At 52.1% G+C, this 17,979-nt stretch overlaps 1 protein-coding gene and 2 long non-coding RNA genes across 3 annotated transcripts; 1 reads left to right on the top strand and 2 right to left on the bottom strand.

Annotated features, from left to right (window-relative positions):
* Window positions 1-252: 252 nt before the first annotated feature.
* Window positions 253-12,941, bottom strand: IGFBP4 (insulin like growth factor binding protein 4). Its single transcript, XM_025995722.2, has 4 exons — window positions 12,101-12,941; window positions 4,351-4,508; window positions 3,487-3,621; window positions 253-1,542 (listed from the first exon to the last, which is right to left on the bottom strand). The coding sequence occupies exons 1-4, from the start codon at window positions 12,447-12,449 to the stop codon at window positions 1,408-1,410; spliced, it is 777 nt and encodes a 258-aa protein (XP_025851507.1). The 5' UTR covers window positions 12,450-12,941; the 3' UTR covers window positions 253-1,407.
* LOC140597757 (uncharacterized) lies at window positions 6,286-12,094 on the bottom strand. The gene is made up of 2 exons (XR_011999651.1): window positions 9,904-12,094; window positions 6,286-7,742 (listed from the first exon to the last, which is right to left on the bottom strand). It is a non-coding gene; the product is annotated as an uncharacterized lncRNA (long non-coding RNA).
* Window positions 12,942-13,615: 674 nt separating the features above from the next.
* LOC140597758 (uncharacterized) lies at window positions 13,616-16,185 on the top strand. Its single transcript, XR_011999652.1, has 3 exons — window positions 13,616-14,502; window positions 14,602-14,703; window positions 16,013-16,185. It is a non-coding gene; the product is annotated as an uncharacterized lncRNA (long non-coding RNA).
* The last annotated feature ends 1,794 nt before the right edge of the window (window positions 16,186-17,979 follow it).

Below are 17,979 nucleotides of genomic sequence, written 5' to 3' on the forward strand. Positions count from 1 at the left end.
TAACTCTGGACCAGCAGAACTGTCCTTGCTTGCCTTCCTTCAGAAGCCATTATTTGAACACAAACAGTATGACTTTGGGGACAAGGAAGCCCCCTAGGAAGAGGCTGCAGGGAAGGGGAGGATGAATTGGTTGACTCTTTGCAATGCTCTTACCGTATAGGACAGTTCTGGGGACCACATGATGACCCCCCTTTTCCACCCCTCGTGCATCCCTGTCTCTAATTATAAATAAATCAACAAAACACAATTGTCTAGGTTTTTTTGTTTTGTTTTGTTTTGTTCTGTTTTGTTAAAAAAAAAAAAAAAAAAAGACAAGACATCATGGCCAACTGGTAGGTCCCTAAGTCTCCTTCTATCCAGTCAAACCAGAAATGCCTGGAGGGTAGTAGGGAGGTATAGGAAGGGAGGCAAAGCCACAGGCGGTGAACCACTGGAAGGATGGAGTCATCCTGATGACTTTGTGGCTATGACCACAAACAGGGAAGGATGCAGGACCCCAGGCAAATCCTTTACCCCCCAGCATGTGTGTCCTCTTCTCCATCAGGCACATGCAGTCCAACTGTGCATTTTTTCTTCCTATTCAGAGATGGGCCCCTGCTCCCCAGCCCTCTGTCCTGTATGACTTCTTCTAGCCCTCTTCCCTCCCCCACACCAGGGCCTGGGCTGCCAGGCAACCAAGCAGATGGCATACCAGACCCAAAGGTGGGCTTGTCTCTATAGGTCCTTCCCACTGGAGGGACCTAGAGAAGAGAAGAAGGGGAGCCTGGCAGGCTTGAGTTTGGGAGTGAGTCTGGGACTCCTGCCCATTGAATCATCTGCCACTCCACACTTTCCCTATGGCCTCCACCCTCTGACTAAATTGAGGGGAATGACAATGGTACAAGGTACAACAGTCAAGGTACATGACTACTTTCCTCCTCTGATTTTGGAAAAGAGACTTCTCTTCCCCCACAAACTTGTGCTCAGCTTATAAGAAATGACCCCAGATGCCCAAATCAGAGAAAGTCAGAATAAGAGCCCCCAGGGCTAAAAAAACCAGAGCTGGCATGTAATATGTTGTCAATAAATGTTTTAGAACGGCTGGATGAATGGATGAATGAATGAATGAATGAATGAATGAATGAATGAGTCCACGATCAATTTGGAGACATACCAGGGCTCCCCATTGCCACTCTCAGACGTCTCAGGCTATCTAAGACCAAAGAAGACACCCCTAGGCTTTGGCTCACCCCAAGGGCACACCCATGCGTGCGTGCACACACACATACACACACACATACACACAGAAAGGGAAACTTCTAGGCCAGAGACAGAGCCAGGACTCAGACCCAGGCTCCAGGTCAGCTCTGTAGCCTCTAGGGGATGGGGACGGCAGGGGGCATTGAGCCCCCTGCCTCCTGGCAGGGCTCACTCGCGGAAGCTGTCAGCCAACTGGTGGCAGTCCAGCTCCCCTTTTGGCTCCAGGCCCCCTGGAAGCTTCACTCCTGTCTTCCGGTCCACACACCAGCACTTGCCGCGCTGCCCATCTAAGGCCGGGTGACACTGCCAAGACAAGGGTGTGAGAGGTCAGTTCCCAGGCAGCCTGCCCCAATCCCAGCCCAGCCCACGTCAGATAGTTGATCCAAGACGGCCTGTGAGGGCAGAGGCTCTTTCATGAGCACAGACCCTCTGAGCTCATGGAATAGAGAGATCTTGGCCAAAAAGTAAAGGTTGTCTCAGAGGTCAGCATTGGTCTAGTGATAAAGGGCTCAAGTGTCAGAACTTTCAGTGGGATAAAAATTGAAGGAAGAAAACACATAGACCTGTACAACACAAAGAGTGAACCCTAATATAAACTGTGGACTTTAGTTAATAATGTATCACTATTAGTTCTTTAATTTGTAGTACCATATGTACCATGCTAATGCAAGATGTTAACATGGAAACCTAGGGGTGAGGAAGTAGATGGGAATCCTGTACTTTCTACTCAACTTTTCTGTAAATCTAAAACTGCTCTAGAACATAAAATCTATTAATTTTTTTTAATGAGTAAAAAAGTGTTTTTAAAGGATTTTATTTATTTATTTGACAGAGAGAGAGAGCACAAGCAGGGGTAACAGCAGAGGGAAAAGGAAAAGCAGACTCCTCACTGAGCAGGGAGCCTGATGTAGGGCTCCATCTCAGGACCCTGGGATCATGACCTGAGGCTAAGGCAGATGTTTAACTGACTAAGCCACTCAGGTACCCCAGGAAAAAAGTTTTTAAGAATTAGAACAAGAAGGGGTGCCTGCGTGGCTCAGTTGGCTGAGCACCCAACTCATGGTTTTGGCTCAGGTGATGATCTCAGAGTTGTAAGATCCATTGAGCCCCACATGCGGCTCCCCGCTCAGCAGGGAGTCTGCTTGAGATTCTCTCTCCCTCCCCCTCTACCCCTCCCCAGCTCACTGCACTCTCTCTCTGTCTCTCAAATAAATAAATAAAATATTTTTTTAAATAGGACAAGGATGAAATTGGTGTTGGGATAAAGCTTGCAGGTATGTTTGGCACTGGTTTGGGGGGCCCTTTCTGGTCCTCCACTCATTGCACACCACCCATAACCTCTCATGCCATCCTGGGATTTGCAGACTTGGGGGCAGCCCTTCTCCTATCAAGGCCTCTACTGGTCGAGTGGCTGCCCACTTTGTGGATCTGTCAATAGAGCACGGAGTGGGAGAATATATGTGTCTATGCCCACCAGGAGCTGGAGAAAGACCCAAGCCAGGACTCCCCAGGCCACACCCAGCACAAGTCTCTGCCCAGATGTGCCACTCCTCCAAGTAAGCCCTCCCCTCATGGGTCAGAGATGGTCTGAGGCAGGCCAACCTTGCTGAACATCCTAGCCTCCTGGGGGGCTTATCAGAGGAACCCATGTTGCATGAAGGAGTATGGAAGCTCCTGCATTCACGTTTTCTCTCCTACTCCACTCCTTCTTCTGCTCCCATCCCAAGCTCCCATCCCCAGCTGTCAGATCTGACTTCACCTCCATCCTGGCTGTACCCCACGTGGTTTGGTTACTCAGCTTGGTGGAAGGGCCAGGCTGAGTTTCCTCCTTGACCCTTTATGACTGAGACCCTTTATCTCCAAATGAAACTAGAAACATTCTATGGCAAAGAACTACTCATAGGATGGAGTACAGTACAGGGAATGAGAGAGTGCTGGGAGGTAGAGAGGTTAGCAGGAGTGCTAAATGGTGAATCCAGAGGTGATGGAAATAGCCCTGGATAGGGAGGCAGGATAGCTGGTCTGCCATTAACTCACTCTGTGACTTTGGGCCTCAGTTTCCTCATCTCCAAAATGAGTGTGGTGGGCAAAATAAACTGAGGCTTTAAGGCTGGGGAAGGGTTCCAGGGGTTAGGTTTGGGTTGAGAGGTCTCTCCTCTACTTGAGATCTCCATCCTGGACTACCCTATGGAGAGACAAGTAATGCCCCAAGAGCTAAGGCCAGGACAGGCAGGGATGAAGACCCACCTGCTTCGGGTGGAAGTTGCCATTGCGGTCGCAGTTGGGGATGGGGATGATGTAGAGGTCCTCGTGGGTGCGGCTCTGTGAGGCAGCCAGACGCTCCAGGGCCCGGTGCAGCTCACTCTGGCAGGAGCCCTGGGGCTGAAGGAAGGGAGAATGAAACTGCTTAGCAGAAAGGAGAGAAGCAGGAAGACCAAAGCTAGGGGTCAGGTCAAGACTGAAAGCCAAGAGGCTGGGCAGGCCCCAGTAGATTCAGGGGACCCTGGTGGGCAGAGCAGGACATTGCAGAGAGAATATTGGGCCAAAGAGCTTCCAAAAAGGAGGGGTGTGAATGGAAGGGACTTTGTGGGGGAAAGGGGTTGTGGAAACCTATGGAGATGGTTGGGAATGGAGTGACTTCCAAGCTGAAGGGATAGCTGACATCATACAATTAACTTATGGAACCCAGGCGGGATCCATTAGAACCGCAGATCCATTAGAACCATCCATCAGAAAGGACATTAGCCAGATGCTGGGGCAGGGTCTCCAGGGCCCCTGCTGTGGCCAGCATTAACTCTTTAGTTACTGAAAGACTCTGCATGGAGAAGCCAAGAGAAGGGCTAAGAAACACCAGGTGGCTTGGTGTTTACTATTTACAAACGAGTACAGAAATATTTCAGTACTTAACAATCACTTCAACTATATCAGTGTATATGACTGATGACCAGGAAAGGAATGAGGATTCTCTGGGTCCTGGGGATGTATACCAGGTATGTCTTGCACATAGTAGGCATCCAAAGAATGTTTGCTGAATGATCATAGTCCAGATCTAGTGTGGGGAGGGTGGGTTGTGACTGTGCACAGGTGCATTTGTAGGTCAGAAGTCCTCACCACAGGCCGAGCTTCCTCCCGAGGCACCCCGATGACCTTCATCTTCCCCCCACTGGTGCTGCGGTCTCGAATTTTGGCAAAGTGCTTCTGCAGGCACCTGCGGTCGTGGGCGCTACAGGGACTGAAGCTGTTGTTGGGGTGGTCACCCTCATCCTTGTCTGCAGTCAGGCCGAGATGGGAGAGAGGTCAGCACTGGGAAAAGACAGGGCAACATACCAACCCAGACTCCCCACCTGCTTTCTTCTTGGGGATTCTCTCTACCCTGGCTCTGGGAGAGAACAGGGGACCTTAGGGTGGGAGGGATGAAAGCAACACCCTCCTTTCCTCCCCACTCTCCTGAGATTTCCTCAGGAGAATATTCCTCTTAAAGTCTTTGCCTTGTCCCTCACCCCACCCAGTCCAGCCCTCAGATGAGTCATCAGCTGCAGCTGCGCAGACAGCAGGAGAGTCCCCTGGGCTCTGCAGGGAGGTCTAAGGCAGGCAGGGGCCTCCCCACCAGATCTCGCACCCTCCTCCATTCAGGTCCTCCTACCATCCCCACTCCATCTGCTCTCTCTTCCTGTCTCCTTTCCTGCTCTTTTCAGCATCTGGCTGAGCCAACCAGGGGATCCCCAGATCTGTTGGCTCTGCCGCCCCTCTTCCACATGGCCAAAATCAGAGTTTCCATGAGTGATGAGAAATCTGGCCCAAAAGGCTCTCCCCATTAGCTGAACAGGAGAGAAGGAGTGGGAGTGGGTGTGTATGCCTGCATGCAGGCATCCGTAGTGTGTGTGTGTGTGTGTGTGTGTGTGTGTGTGTGTGTGTGTAACACACTATGTGGCCACAGAACTGAAAATATCCTTCAATTCCCCCACCTCAACACCTCCCATCCTTGGATCTTAGACCCCATTCAAAGTCCATGTCTATTGTCCAGAGCCAGGGCACTGGCGAACTGGAGATGGGGGTAGTGAGGCTGGACTTGTGCACTCTCCCTGGGATTTCCTGAAGATTATATCTGAACTCAAGAACAACCCAATCTAGAAGTCCCAGATTGTAACCACTGCTCCAAACCTTCAGGCAGCAAAAACCAGAATACAGGACTGAGCTGGAGAAAGAGATTGCAAGACCTCTCTGCAGATCAGAGTCACCTCTAAAATGCTTGGGCTTGGCAGCTCCCTGCCGGCCTGAATGCAAAGCCCCTGCCAGCATTCCAGATGTTGGCAGCCAGACAGAAGGTTACATCTGGTTTGCGTCAGGATTTTTTTTTCCTGAGGAGTTAGCAGGTTCCTCCATGCATGGCAGCAGTCCCAGAGCTGCCTCTGGGTCAAATGGTATTTTTCCGTCTAGCCAAAGTTAGTTGGGGGGTTAGTTCTCTTTTTATTCTCCTAGTTCTGGTGGTGTGGGGGGAAGCAAGTAGATACAGGAAAACCAGGCAAGGAGAAATCTAGACTTTCAGAAAGTCTTTGTCAAGATTCCATACCAAAGGTTATTTATAAAATTGAGTCACCAAGGATGGGAAGAAGGTGTTGTCATGAGTAGAGGGCTGGCTTAGAAAGAAGAACCAAAGGTAAGGAATAAATGGAGCAGATAGATATAATCTATCCTTTTCCATATTTAACATCCCAAGAAGGACAGTCTGGAGGGTACTCCAGTCTCATTGACAACATCAAGTTCTTATGGGTCAATAAAGGAGAAAGCACTATAGCAAGACCTCCTAATGCTGTGACAAAAGATGTGAGTAAATTTCAGAAGACTAGGATTGTCATGGTGGCCATAAGAAGAAGGGCCAGGGGCACCTGGGTGGCTCAGTGGCTGAGCATCTGCCTTTGGCTCAGGGCGTGATCCTGGGGTCCTGGGATTGAGTCCTGCATCAGGCTCCCCGTGGGAGCCTGATTCTCCCCCTGCCTATGTCCCCGTCTCTCTCTCTCTCTCTCTCTCTCTCTCTCTCTCTCTGTGTGTGTGTGTGTGTGTGTGTGTCTCGTGAATAAATAAATAAAATCTTTAAAAAAAAATATGGACCCCAAACCCTCACTCTGAACCAGAGAAAATATCTAGGATCCAGGCTTTTCCCTGTAGACCCTTCCAAGGAACCTTTCTGGCCAAAAGGCCCAAACTGGCCAGTGACCTCTGCCCCTGCATCCACCTTGCACAATACCATAAGACTTTTGGATGAGGTCACAGGGTTTCAGGGGTGTAGGCTGGAGGTAGATAATGGAGAGGAAGAGGAAATCGAAGACCTAAAGGAATTAGAGCTAAATCCTGGAACAACAGAGGCTAAGCTGAAACATGAACAAAAACATCACCATTCTACCCAGAAAAGACTGGAAGGGATCAAAAGGACTCATTTGCCACAGCCCATGATGCTAATTTGAGGGGCACTCTTGAAACCTGAGAAAGGTTTTGGTCTTTCCTTTGAGTTTGCTTTTCCTTTCACAGCCATAAAGGGTAGCACTACTTCTCCAGTGACACTTGTTCCTTTGGTAAGTTGGCAGAATGTTCTTAGGTTTGAGAAAGATGAGTTTTCTAACAATCGGAAGTAGAGAACCTCCCATCCTGGAAGTGTGACCCAGCAGGGTGGTAAAGGGCTCAAGAACCTAAAGAGATCTGGAGTAGAAATTTAACTGCAACTAGGCTTTCCAACGTTGAGTTTCTAAGAGTTGAAGTTCACAAATGACTAACACTTGGGGGTTTATTAATGGATATATAGAATGTTTATCTCTTAATTCAGGAGGTATCATTAAGGAAGACAAGGAGAGGGCGCCTGGGTGGCTCAGTTGGTTGAATGTCCAGCTTTTGGTTTTGGCTCAGGTCATGATCTCAGGGTTGTGAGATCAAGCCCCAAGTCAGGCTCTGCGCTGAGCACATAGTCTGCTTGGGGTTCTCTCTCTCCCTCTTCCTCTCCCTCTCCTTCTGCTTGCATGCACATTCTCTTTCTCTCTCTCTTAAATAAATAAAATATTAAAAAAAAAAAAAAAAAGGACAACTGGGTTGGCTCACTGAAACCTGGAGCTGCATGGGCCACAGGGCAAAGCTGGAAGCATAGTTTATACTCTTGTGTGGGTAGGGCCCCATGACACACTGAGGGGATTATCTGGGGAAAGCTAAGCAGGCAGCATTGCCCAGCCTCCCCCTCCTTGGTTTCCCCACTTTTTTTGTTGTTGTTAGGCAAGCTTCCTTTTTTATTTTTTGAAGAACTGAAGAATCCTACAAGCCTCCAAAACACACATATTTGAGTCCAGATACTCATCAATGCCATACTTGGACCCCTCTTGCCTGAGGCCAGACTGCTTCACCCCACCAAAAGGGCACTCCACGGAAGAGTTCGATCCTTCATTAACACCAAGCATGCCAACTCCCAGCTGCTCTGCCACTCTCCAGATCTGGTCCCGGTCTGTCCCTGACTCGTGTCTAAGCTTTCGAGAAGAATACACCAGATAGAGAGAATAGCTGCTTACTTACTCTCATGGAGACATAGGTACACAGACTATACCCATATCTGCCCACTCAGACACAGACAGGCCAGGACTCAAGAACCACAAACATATACAAACGATCACGTGTCCAGGCACACACTGGTCCCCACATGCACACCCACATGCACTCAGGCACTCTGACCCTGCCCCAGGGAGAGACACAGACCCAGGGCAGGGCACACTGCCTGCACCATAACTTGTTGACTTTCCATTTAATCTGTAACTTTTCCTTGCCCAGCCTTGCTTAACAGGCAGACTAAGGATCCACCCCAGGATCCACCCCCAGGCTCTGGGTTTAGGAGGGTGAGGGTCGCAGCTTTGGGCCTCTGAAAATGTTAACCTACCCATCTCCAAAACTGGCTAAATACTTGCTACTTCCCTGCTTACTCAGGAATTCCAGCCACCTGGTACTGCTCACCCAGGGGGGCACCTCTGGAAAGACCCCAGTCCCTGTGGGTCCCCCCAGAGTCAGACCTAGCCCCTGAAAGATCTGGCTTTCTGACTTCCAAAAGGCTTATTTAGGGGGTGGGGCTTCCACATAAGCCAGATCATCTCCTCCAGCCCCTGCTCCGAGTTAGGCCAACAACATGCAGCTAAAGGCAAACCCTGGTCTTTGCTCTAGCAACTGAGGGTAAGGTGCCCAGAGAAAGAAAAGCACCACTGGCTGAAAAGTTCATGGTCAAAGCTAGAGGATTTCCTCTTCTTGGCAGCCTGATTTCAACCCCATGATTCCTCCTCAACCCCAGTCCCCTTCAAGACACCTCAGGTGAGGCTGTGAGGTGGGTGGTCCCAGCCACCCAGACACAGGTGTTTCAGCCACTATTTGGAGGCTCATCCCCCTACCCTGCAAGAAAGGCCTTTTCTTTCTTCCCCTGGACTCTGCCTAGAGAAACAAAGATCACTCATGCCAGGTACCCAGGCCGTTCTTTAAGGTCTGGGTCACAGGACATCCCCCTCACCATTGTGCCATGCTGCCAGCCTCAGACTGAAGGAAAGCTGGCCTGTCCTTTCCATGTCTACAACAGCAAGAAGCACTGAGTTCCTCCCTACCCCTCTCAATTCCCTTGAATGTTCCCCCTACTTTGCTCAGTTGCCCTAATGCCCCTCAAAGTCCCAACATCAGAGGAGGATTTAAGCGTCAACTGAAATCTCCTCAGCTTCTTCATCACCCTCCTCATGATGGCTCCAACTGACAGAGCTCTTACTCCATGCCAGACACCCCAAGTCTGTGAGGCAAGTCCCGTTGTCATCTCCATTTCATAGATGAGAAAATGCCAGTAGACTGGGTGGAGGGGAAGGAGGACAGACTTATCCCTGCAGCTCCTATGTCTTTAAATGGAAAGACTCCTGATACCCGAGGCACCAATAATTCTGGCTTTGCCAATACTAAAGAAAAAATGTTAAGCAGCCATGCTCCTCCCCCCGCCTCCCCCAAGGCACAGAATTTCTGGGAAGGCCTTGTTCCCATGACATGACTGGATTCCCAGTACTGAAGTAAGGGGGACAATATTTGCTGCGTTGACTAAAAATTAACCCAGTCTGTCTGTTCCCTAACCCTGTCCCAGAGAGACCCAAGAGCACAGTTTAGGAGCTCCCCAGTCCAAACACTGATCTTCCCACTGTCCACTCCCCCAGATTCCAAGAGTCAAGGGTCAGTCCACTGATGCAGAATTGTGGACTTCTGACGCATGTGTCCCACCCCACCCCCACCTCTGGGGGCCTGAGCAGTGTTAATCCACAACCTTTTCTGGCTCAGAAAGCTGGGACAGGAGGGGTATGGGAAGGTTAGGGGGACAAAGGCTTAATATGGAAGGAGGAAACCCTTCAGTAGGCAGCTGGACATAGCAAGGCCAAGGGAAGGGGCATGCCAACTGGCTGCCCTCCCCCAGTCATCTGCTGAAGTTTAGCTATAAGAGAAAAAGGCAGAAAGAGAAGCCAGATACCCTCTGCCAAACTATTCCCAAGGCAAGAGGAGTCTAAGCCTTGGGACCTAGGAGGGTACAGTGGAAGGCTAGAAAGAATAGCGGGGATAAGCCCTGACCTCTGGCCATCTTGTCTCACCAGAGACCCTGCAGGGCTGTTGTACAATTCTAAGGGGCACCTTTCACATGGTGTGGGGGATGCTTCTGTGATGACTAGGAGATGAGAAGGCATGGACACAGCTTGCCAAGTAGGTACCTAGTTTCCCCAGGATTCTGCAGGCTTGCCCTTTCCCTCTGCATACCCTGCATGGGTGGAGGACAAGCAAGGAGGGAGAGGTGGGTGTTAGAGATCTGGACCCTGTAATCCCAAGAGGATATAAAGGCCGATTTACATGATGTACACGGGACAATCACAAACTTCATACCATTTCCCCCCAAAGCCCCTAGGGGATTAGATTTTTCTCCACTATAGGATGACGTGCTCCTACCCATCCAGGGAGGAAGGGGTGCTTAAGACCCTCTGAGGGCTCTTCTGCCCTGAGTTCATATACTGGGAGAGAAGGCTAGCACTCATCCTAATCTGATGCCAGATACATACCCATTGGCCGGTGGAGGATGGAGATACGAAGGGAAAGAGGTCCCATTATACTCAGGGAGCCCAAGGGCTCAGCCCTCACTACCAATCTGGTCTGGTACCAGTGCTCCTCCCCTCCCACAGGAACTGGCATCTGTGCCCCAGGATCAGGGCCTTACTCCCTCAAGATGCCCTCTCCTCCGGCCCCCCTGATTCCCAGATGTGCCGGGTGCCAGACTGGCATTTCTCCTAGAATGTTTTCTGCTGACCCATCTCTCACTGCCTAGGGACAGGAAGGGCAGAGAGGCCTGAGGCCCAGACCCCTGGGGTCCACGTCCTTCCTGTTTTCCCTGCATCCTGCTTTCCTCCGCTAACAAGCTGCAGAGGATTGAGGAAGTGGAACGGTCTGGGACCCAGGGCAGGAAGCTTGGGGCCAGAGTCCCAGCATCCGGACTGCAACAATGGAAGCTTCAAGCCCCAGGAAAAGAGACAGACACAGACAGAGGCACAGGGAGAGCAAAACAGAGTCAGAGAGGGAACAAGAAACAGGCAGAGATGCAGAAAAGCTGACAGAGAGAGAGATTCCAAAAGTAACAGAGAAAGACAGGAACAAAGGCAGAAAGAGAAACAATGACAGAGACGTGGAGAAAAAGAGCCACAGAAAGGGGCAGAAGAGAAAGTGAGAGAAGTGGGACCACAAAAGCAGAAAGGGAACAAGAGAAAGAGAAACTGATAACAGGCGGAAGACACTGAGGAAAGGAGAGCTCCGGAATGTTGGTAGTGAAACCAGAGATTGAGAGACACAGCAGGAAATAAAAGAATAAGAAAGTATGAAAAGACTGAGAGTGATTCTAAGGAGAATCTGAGAGGCTCACTGAGAAATGGAAAAAGAGAAAGTGTAAGAATGAGTTTAGGGCAAAGGGCCTTCTAAACCTCTCCCTCTCCCTCTCCCTCTCCCTCTCCCTCTCCCTCTCCCTCTCCCTCTCCCTCGTCTCTCCCCCGCCCCCTCTCCCACCTCCCCCTCTTCCTCTCTCTCCTTTCTTTACTCCCTATCCCACACCCGTTAGGTTTCTATAGCGCTGGGCCAGGAGCCAAGACTTGCTTCTCTTCTGCCACCTCAGACGACACCTGCCAGGAAAGAGGAATGGGGTGCCCGTATACCAGGGCAGGATGAGGTGCCCAGGCCTGACAGAGAGACCTCTGTCTCCCCAGTGCCTCTCAAACAGCAAGGTGAGCTACCCAGGGGCTTTGGGGAGGGCCAGTGTCGATGCCCCTCACCACCAAAGCCCCTCTGATCGGCATGTCCCACTCCACCCCACCTCAATGTCTAAAGGCCAAGTCCTGGCTTCTTAAACCCCTGGGGTTTCACCTGTGGCCAGGATGAGGGGAGTTCCAGGATCAGGAACAGAAAGCCACCACCACCACCATCCCCATCCTCTAGTTATCTGACCCTAAGCAGCTCACTTGCAGGCTGCTGGCTGGACCAGGTCAGGTAGTGATCCACTCGTGCACCATCAGCCGGGGCTACCATTGAGCCCTCTCTTCCCAAATAGGCACCTCTGGGAGGTTTGAGATGGAAGGCTGGGACAAAAATCTTCCTTGCTGGTGGCAACAGGCTGCTAGGGACTCAATAGCAGCTTCAGTGGGTGAGCCTGTCCCATGCCAGTCCACCCTGCCAGGTACCTGCCTTCTCTTTAATTCACGGGAGATTTTCAAGGGCTTTCCCAGACAGCCTGAATGGGGAAGGGGCTTCTAGGAGGGGAGAACACTAGAGAGGGCATGCAAGGACAGGGGCACCTTACCAGAGGGCTGCAGGCTCTCCTGGATGGCCTCGATCTCCGACAGCTCCATGCACACGCCTTGCCCGTGCATCAGCGTGTGCAGGGGCTTCTCCACCCCCCGGGGCGGGTAGCAGCGCAGGCCCGAGCCGCAGCGAGGGGTATACACCCCGCAGGGCATCCCCTTGCCCAGGGCGCAAGTGGCGCAACAGCCGCAGCCCGGCTCCCGCACCAGCTCCTCGCAGCCCACGGGGGGGCGGCAGCGCGCCAGCTTCTCCTCGGAGCAGGACGGGCAGTGGATGGCTTCGTCGCCCAGGCTCGGCCCGGGCCCGGCGGCCAGCAGCAGCGCGGCCACGAGGCAGAGGGGCAGCATGACCGAGCTAGGACGGGGCGCGGGCGCGGACGCGGGCGCGGGCGCGGGCGCGGGCGCGGGGCGCGGGAGGGGAGAGCCCGCGCTCAGACTGGCGGCAGGGACACGCGGCGACAGCGCCCGGCGCTCCTGGAGGACTCGACCCGGAGGGCGCGGGGAGACGGGGCGGCCCCGCTGGCGGACAGGGACCGAGCCAGGGAAGTTAGCAAGCGGGCTGGAGGGGAGCGAGCCTGGCCGCCGAGGCGCTGCGCCGCATCCTCGGCCCGGCCCTGGCGGCGGGCGGCGGGGGGGCAGGGGGCTGAGCGGCTGCCCGGGACCGGCTCCCCCGGACTTTATACCGGCCCCTGGCCACACCCCCAGCGCCTTCCCAGAGGTGGGGGAGCCGGGGCGCCGGGGGGGAGAGGGAGAGGCGGCCGTTAGGGGGAGGGGGCGCTGTCCTGAGTCGCCGCCGCCGCCGCCGCCGCCGCCGCCGCTATAACATCTGAAAGTCCTTTTCTGCCGCAGAAGGAAGCGGCGCAGTTTGGAAGCCGTGGCAGGCGCCGAAAGCGCCTCTGAACCGGAGCCTGGGAGGGGAGGGAAAGGAAGAGGAGACGCCAAGGGGCTGTTCTTTGGCCCCCTCCCCCGACCTTGGAGGATTCCTTCCCTACCCCGCCGGGGCGGCTGCAGCCCCGCCCCCACCCCACCCCCAAGAACGCGACCTCCTAGCCCGGACTGCTAGTTCGGCGGATTCAGTCTCCCTGGCCCGAGTCCTTTCCACCCTCCTTCGTGCTTCCAGTCCCAACCACTGGAGACCAAGTCGAGTGAAGTGGGGAAAGGGAAGCAAGCACCTATCGAGGGACCCAGAAGGGCCTGATGGCCCTAAGAAGTTAGGTTCTCTTCCCACTTGCCCTTCCAACTCCTTCCCCCAGCCCCCCACCCGCGAAGCACGTGCCCTGGCTCCTCAGGGCTCATCTGGGTCCTGGTCCATTCTGCCTTCCTGAGAACTGAATCTACTGAGCTGGAGAAGGAGGTGCCCAGCCTCTTCTTCCTTCCTGGATGTTTGCCTCTACTGCCCGACTCCCTCCCAGAGGAGGATTGGCTAGGGAGATTGTCACTCTCAGTGTGCAAACTGTGCATCGCACAACTCCAGGGGGCACCATTTCTCTTGTGGTCATGGTAGGTTTGTGTAGCTGTTATGACAGCTTTCCAGCAGATGGCAGTCAAGCATTTCGAGGTAGGGATGCCTTTTTCTAATTCAGCCAACCGTTGCTATTTGGGCTAGTATGTCGGCTGGCTAGGCCCTCTGTGAGATCCTATTGGTACCTGTTTACCCCACTTGCCTCAGTCCTGCTGGGATCCAGAGGGACCCTAGAGTAACATTTGAGCAGGGATCCATCTCCTAGGATCTCTCTCTGGTCCCCCAGGTACTCATCATCCTCCCCCACAAAGGTTTCTCTGTCCTGGAGCTGGTTTCAGGGTAAGCGTGCCTGTCAGGGCACAATCCGTGACCCACTGTGGATTTTTTTTTTCTTTTGGCTTGACTTGGCTTGGCTTGGCTTAGCCTAGAAAGCAGCAAGGCAGCCAAGCAAAAGTGCAGATCAGAGACCGTTTTCCTCCTTCCAGCTTCCTCTCCCAGGGCAGCAGTCTTTCAGTCTCACAGTAATTAGGCCCTCTCCTACTTTCTCCAAGTGTAGACTTGTCCAGGTGAGAGGAGGAAGAGCAGGGCAGCTAGCTGAACTTGTAGGGAGAGAACCAAAAAGTTGCAAACTGACGGCACCTACTGGCAATCATCGAGACTGCAGAAGGTCTGGAGAGTTCTGACCAGTGACAAGATTCTGGGATTCTCTCCCTGCTGTCTCAGAGACGTACTGGGGTCTCTCCATCTTGGAGCAGGGCAAACAGAGCCAGAACCAGATTCCTCATATCCCTGTGGAAAGCCCAGCCTGTTCCTGATTCAGAAAACTTCCCGCAGTCCTATCCCCCTCTATCATCACTGAACCCAGTTCTGCCATCAGCTTATTGTATGAACTTGGACACCGCTCCTTGGAGCTTGAATGTCCTGAACCATAAAATAGAGGTAGGTCATCTCTGTCTATCCTGCCTCTTGAAGCTCTTGTGAGAGTAAAACAGGACCAGAAAGGATGATTCTGATACCAATGCCAGACTTGCCTCATAGACAGCAAACCTAGGAGAGCTACAGGTGCTGATACATGGAGGAAGGAGTGCCAGGAGAGGTTGGGCTGAAGACAAAGAACCTGGAGGCGTAGCATGAGTGCAGGTGAGTGTGGGAAATTCGGGAAAGGTTCCAGATAAGACAGGTACCCAGACCTCTACCCCAGTATCCTTCATCCATCTGCTGGTGCCCATCTGTCCCCCAACATCACTGTCTGGGATAATCTCAATGAAGCAGGAAAACAGAAATAAGTAAGCCATCCAAGCACCCCACCATTCATGCAACACATATTTACTGGACACTGATTGTATGCAGGCTTTGTGCTACATACTAAGGACATAGAAAGGGCCAAGATCACTCTCTGTCTTCAAGAAGCTCACTGCCTACTGAGGGGAAAGAGGCATACAGAAAAAATGAATCTAAGAAGTGTGCAGGTGCCCTGGGAGGTGCCATATGGGGCATTGTGGGGACCCAGAGGCACAAGAAATCAGTTCTACATGCAAGGCATGGGAAGACTTCATGGGGAAGGTGACTCATGAACCAACCATCTTCCATGCTTAGAGGAAAAAGCACAGGTACTAGCATCAGGTCCACCTGGATGCTAATCCCACCTTTGCCACTGGACTCACTGGGGAACCTGAAACAAGTTTCTCTGAGCTTCACTCTCTTTACCTGGAAAATGGGGCTTTGTGATAAAGAAAGAAGGTAAGAAGGGGAGAGAAAGAAAGTAGCTTGTGCAAATCCCCCAGCCTACAGTGGGCACTTAGCATTTACTCCTTCCTACCCTACCCTGCTGGAAAATATAATTCTCCGCAGAGCTGGAGAGCTCCCAGTGCCAGGACCTGTGTTCCCCCCAGGAGACTGGAGACCCTCAGAGGACCAAGTTTAGTGTCCTGCCTGGGCATACTGGTGTCCAGGAGAGGCTACATAAAAGGCATAGGATTTGGAGTCAGAGGACCTGGGTTCAAGTTGCAGCACAGCCTCTTAAGAGCTGTGTGACCTTGGATACCCACTTAATGTCTTGAAAGGTCATTTCATCCTCTATTTTTAAAAGGAGGAAAAAAAACACCAAAATTCTGAATTCAGTTCTTCAGTGGTTTTTACATGCTCTTGAAACAAAGATATAACTTTAAAATTTTAACCCTAAAAGCATATAATAATTTTTTTAAAGAGTTTATTTATTCATTCATCAGAGACACGCAGAGAGAGAGAGAGCGAGGCAGAGACACAGGTAGGGAGAGAAGCAGGCTTCCCACAGGGAGCCCTATGTGGGGCTCGATCCTGGGACTCCAGGATCATGCCTTGGGCTGAAGGCAGATGCTCAACCAGAGCCACCCAGGCATCCCTAAAAATAAAATTTTAAAAGACAGTGATTCCACCCATGGAATCACTTTCTCATTGGATTACCCCACAGGATGACTGCAAGAGAAAATGAGATAATGGATAAGAAAGGATTCTGGAACCAGAGAAATGGGATGCAGATGATGCTCATTGGTTTTCTTCACCTGATCGCTGCCCCCTTGAGGACTGAGAGCACCTCCTGGAGTCCCCAGGGGCAGAAACGTGGCCCTCCCGACCCCCCCCCCCCCCCCCCCCCCGCCCCCGTCATCTTTTCCAGCCCAGGGCTCTACCAGAAAAGGAACCTCTGTGGGGCACCAGGCTGGCTCAATGGGAAAAGCATGTGACTCTTGATCTCGGGGTTGGGAGTTCCAGCCCCACGCTGGGTTACTAAAAAATCAACTTTAAAAAAAAAGGAAAAAGAGAAAGAATCTCTACCTCCCCCTGGCACCCTTGTCTGTCCCTAAGCCCCTGGGCACGCAGGACGCAAGGAAGATGCTCCTGATGGAGAAGTGGGAAAAGTCTCCACTCCCCAGCCGCTTCTTCCAGCCCACACCCTCGTGGGCTTGTTGCTTAGAGTCTAATTAGCTCCCTTGTTGATTCAGTTTTAAACCTCTATTGGGGGGCAGCCCCGGTGGCACGGCGGTTTGGCGCCGCCTGCAGCCTGGGGTGTGATCCTGGAGACCTGGGATGGGGTTCCACGTCGGGCTTCCTGCGTGGAGCCTGCTTCTCCCTCTGCCTGTGTCTCTGCCTCTCTCTCTGTGTCTATGAATAAATAAATAAAATCTTTAAAAAAATAAAAAATAAATAAACCTCTACTGGGTTCAGTCTGGGCTTCTTAGAGAATTGATAGTCCTGCCCTCGTGGGCTTGCCCTAAAAACTCTTGTCTGACAGAGTAGGCAAAATACACATAATAAGGAAAGTTAACACTTAATAAGCACGGGCCATATGCTGGATGGATACGGTCCTAAGTGCTTCACTCGTGTACTTCACAACAATCTCATGAGGGCTATCCCTGGACTTCCCACTATGCCTGCATTGAGTAGGGGGGCTCAACCACCCTCCATGTCTGCTGATGCCTGGACCCCAAGTAGAGTATCCTCCATAGTGGCTCCAGGTGTGGGCTGAGAAATGGCACATAAATACAGCTGCCTCCTTGTGCACCAGGGCCCCATACTTGGAGAGAACAGATCAGGAGAGATAGGACCTCCTTAGAGACCCCACAGTACAAAGGGAAATCTGGCTTAGAGGCTAGAGCTGGATCCTTCCATCAGGACATGTGGCACCAGAAATGAACACCCAGACAGAGGATGCAGAGAGGAGAGGAGAGCCCATCTGCAGTTGGGCTGGCCAGGATCCAGTTTCATATCTCCAGTCCAACCAGCTCTGCTACTTGCCAGCTTTGTGGCCACTTCCCCTTCCTTGGCTTCAATTTTACTATCTGTAAATGGGCGGGGCGGGGGGGGGGGGGGGGGGGACTCATTGAATTGTGAACCCCCTTCCAGCTTGGGCAGTCTGGGAATCTAGAATCTTTGAAAGCTTTCTGCATGGTCCTAAACCCATGCCAGCATGGCTCCCAACACTCCAGAGTTTGCACTGTTTCTAAGCCAATTGGCACCCATGGAATCTCTTTCTCATTGGCCAAAGCCTGTGTAGGAGACAAGCCAAGTGAATGATGTTAGGTCCTCTGAGAGTTCTGTCACTGCCTAGAAAGGTGACAAGGTTCACACAAGGCCATACAGCTAGGTAACTAATAGAGCCAAGACTTTAGCTAAATATATTTACTACCTGCTACAGACTTATGCCCTGAGCCACGCTGCCTCTACTGCCAGAGCATTACCAGTGAGCAATGAGCTAAGGGCTCAAGGAAGGTGGGGGTGGGAGGAGAAGGAAGTACACCCTGGGAGAATCTATGCAGATGACACTTGCAAAAGTACAGATGCAGAGGGGAGTCTGGGAGGAGAGTGACAAATGTTAGGAAGGGGAAATTATTTGCCCTGCCTCACCTAACAGCTGTTGAGTCCAAGAGCAGGGTACTGCTT

Source organism: Vulpes vulpes, chromosome 2, assembly GCF_048418805.1.
Source record: "Vulpes vulpes isolate BD-2025 chromosome 2, VulVul3, whole genome shotgun sequence".
Classification (NCBI taxonomy): domain Eukaryota; kingdom Metazoa; phylum Chordata; class Mammalia; order Carnivora; family Canidae; genus Vulpes; species Vulpes vulpes.

Coding starts and splice junctions, on each gene's coding strand:
- IGFBP4 (XM_025995722.2), bottom strand. CDS start 12,449: ATGCTGCCCCTCTGCCTCGTGGCCGCGCTGCTGCTGGCCGCCGGGCCC. Junction 3,622..4,350: donor GGGAGGAAGCTCGGCCTGTG/GTGAGGACTTCT, acceptor CCCTTCCTTCAG/CCCCAGGGCTCCTGCCAGAG. Junction 1,543..3,486: donor GCAACTTCCACCCGAAGCAG/GTGGGTCTTCAT, acceptor TTGTCTTGGCAG/TGTCACCCGGCCTTAGATGG.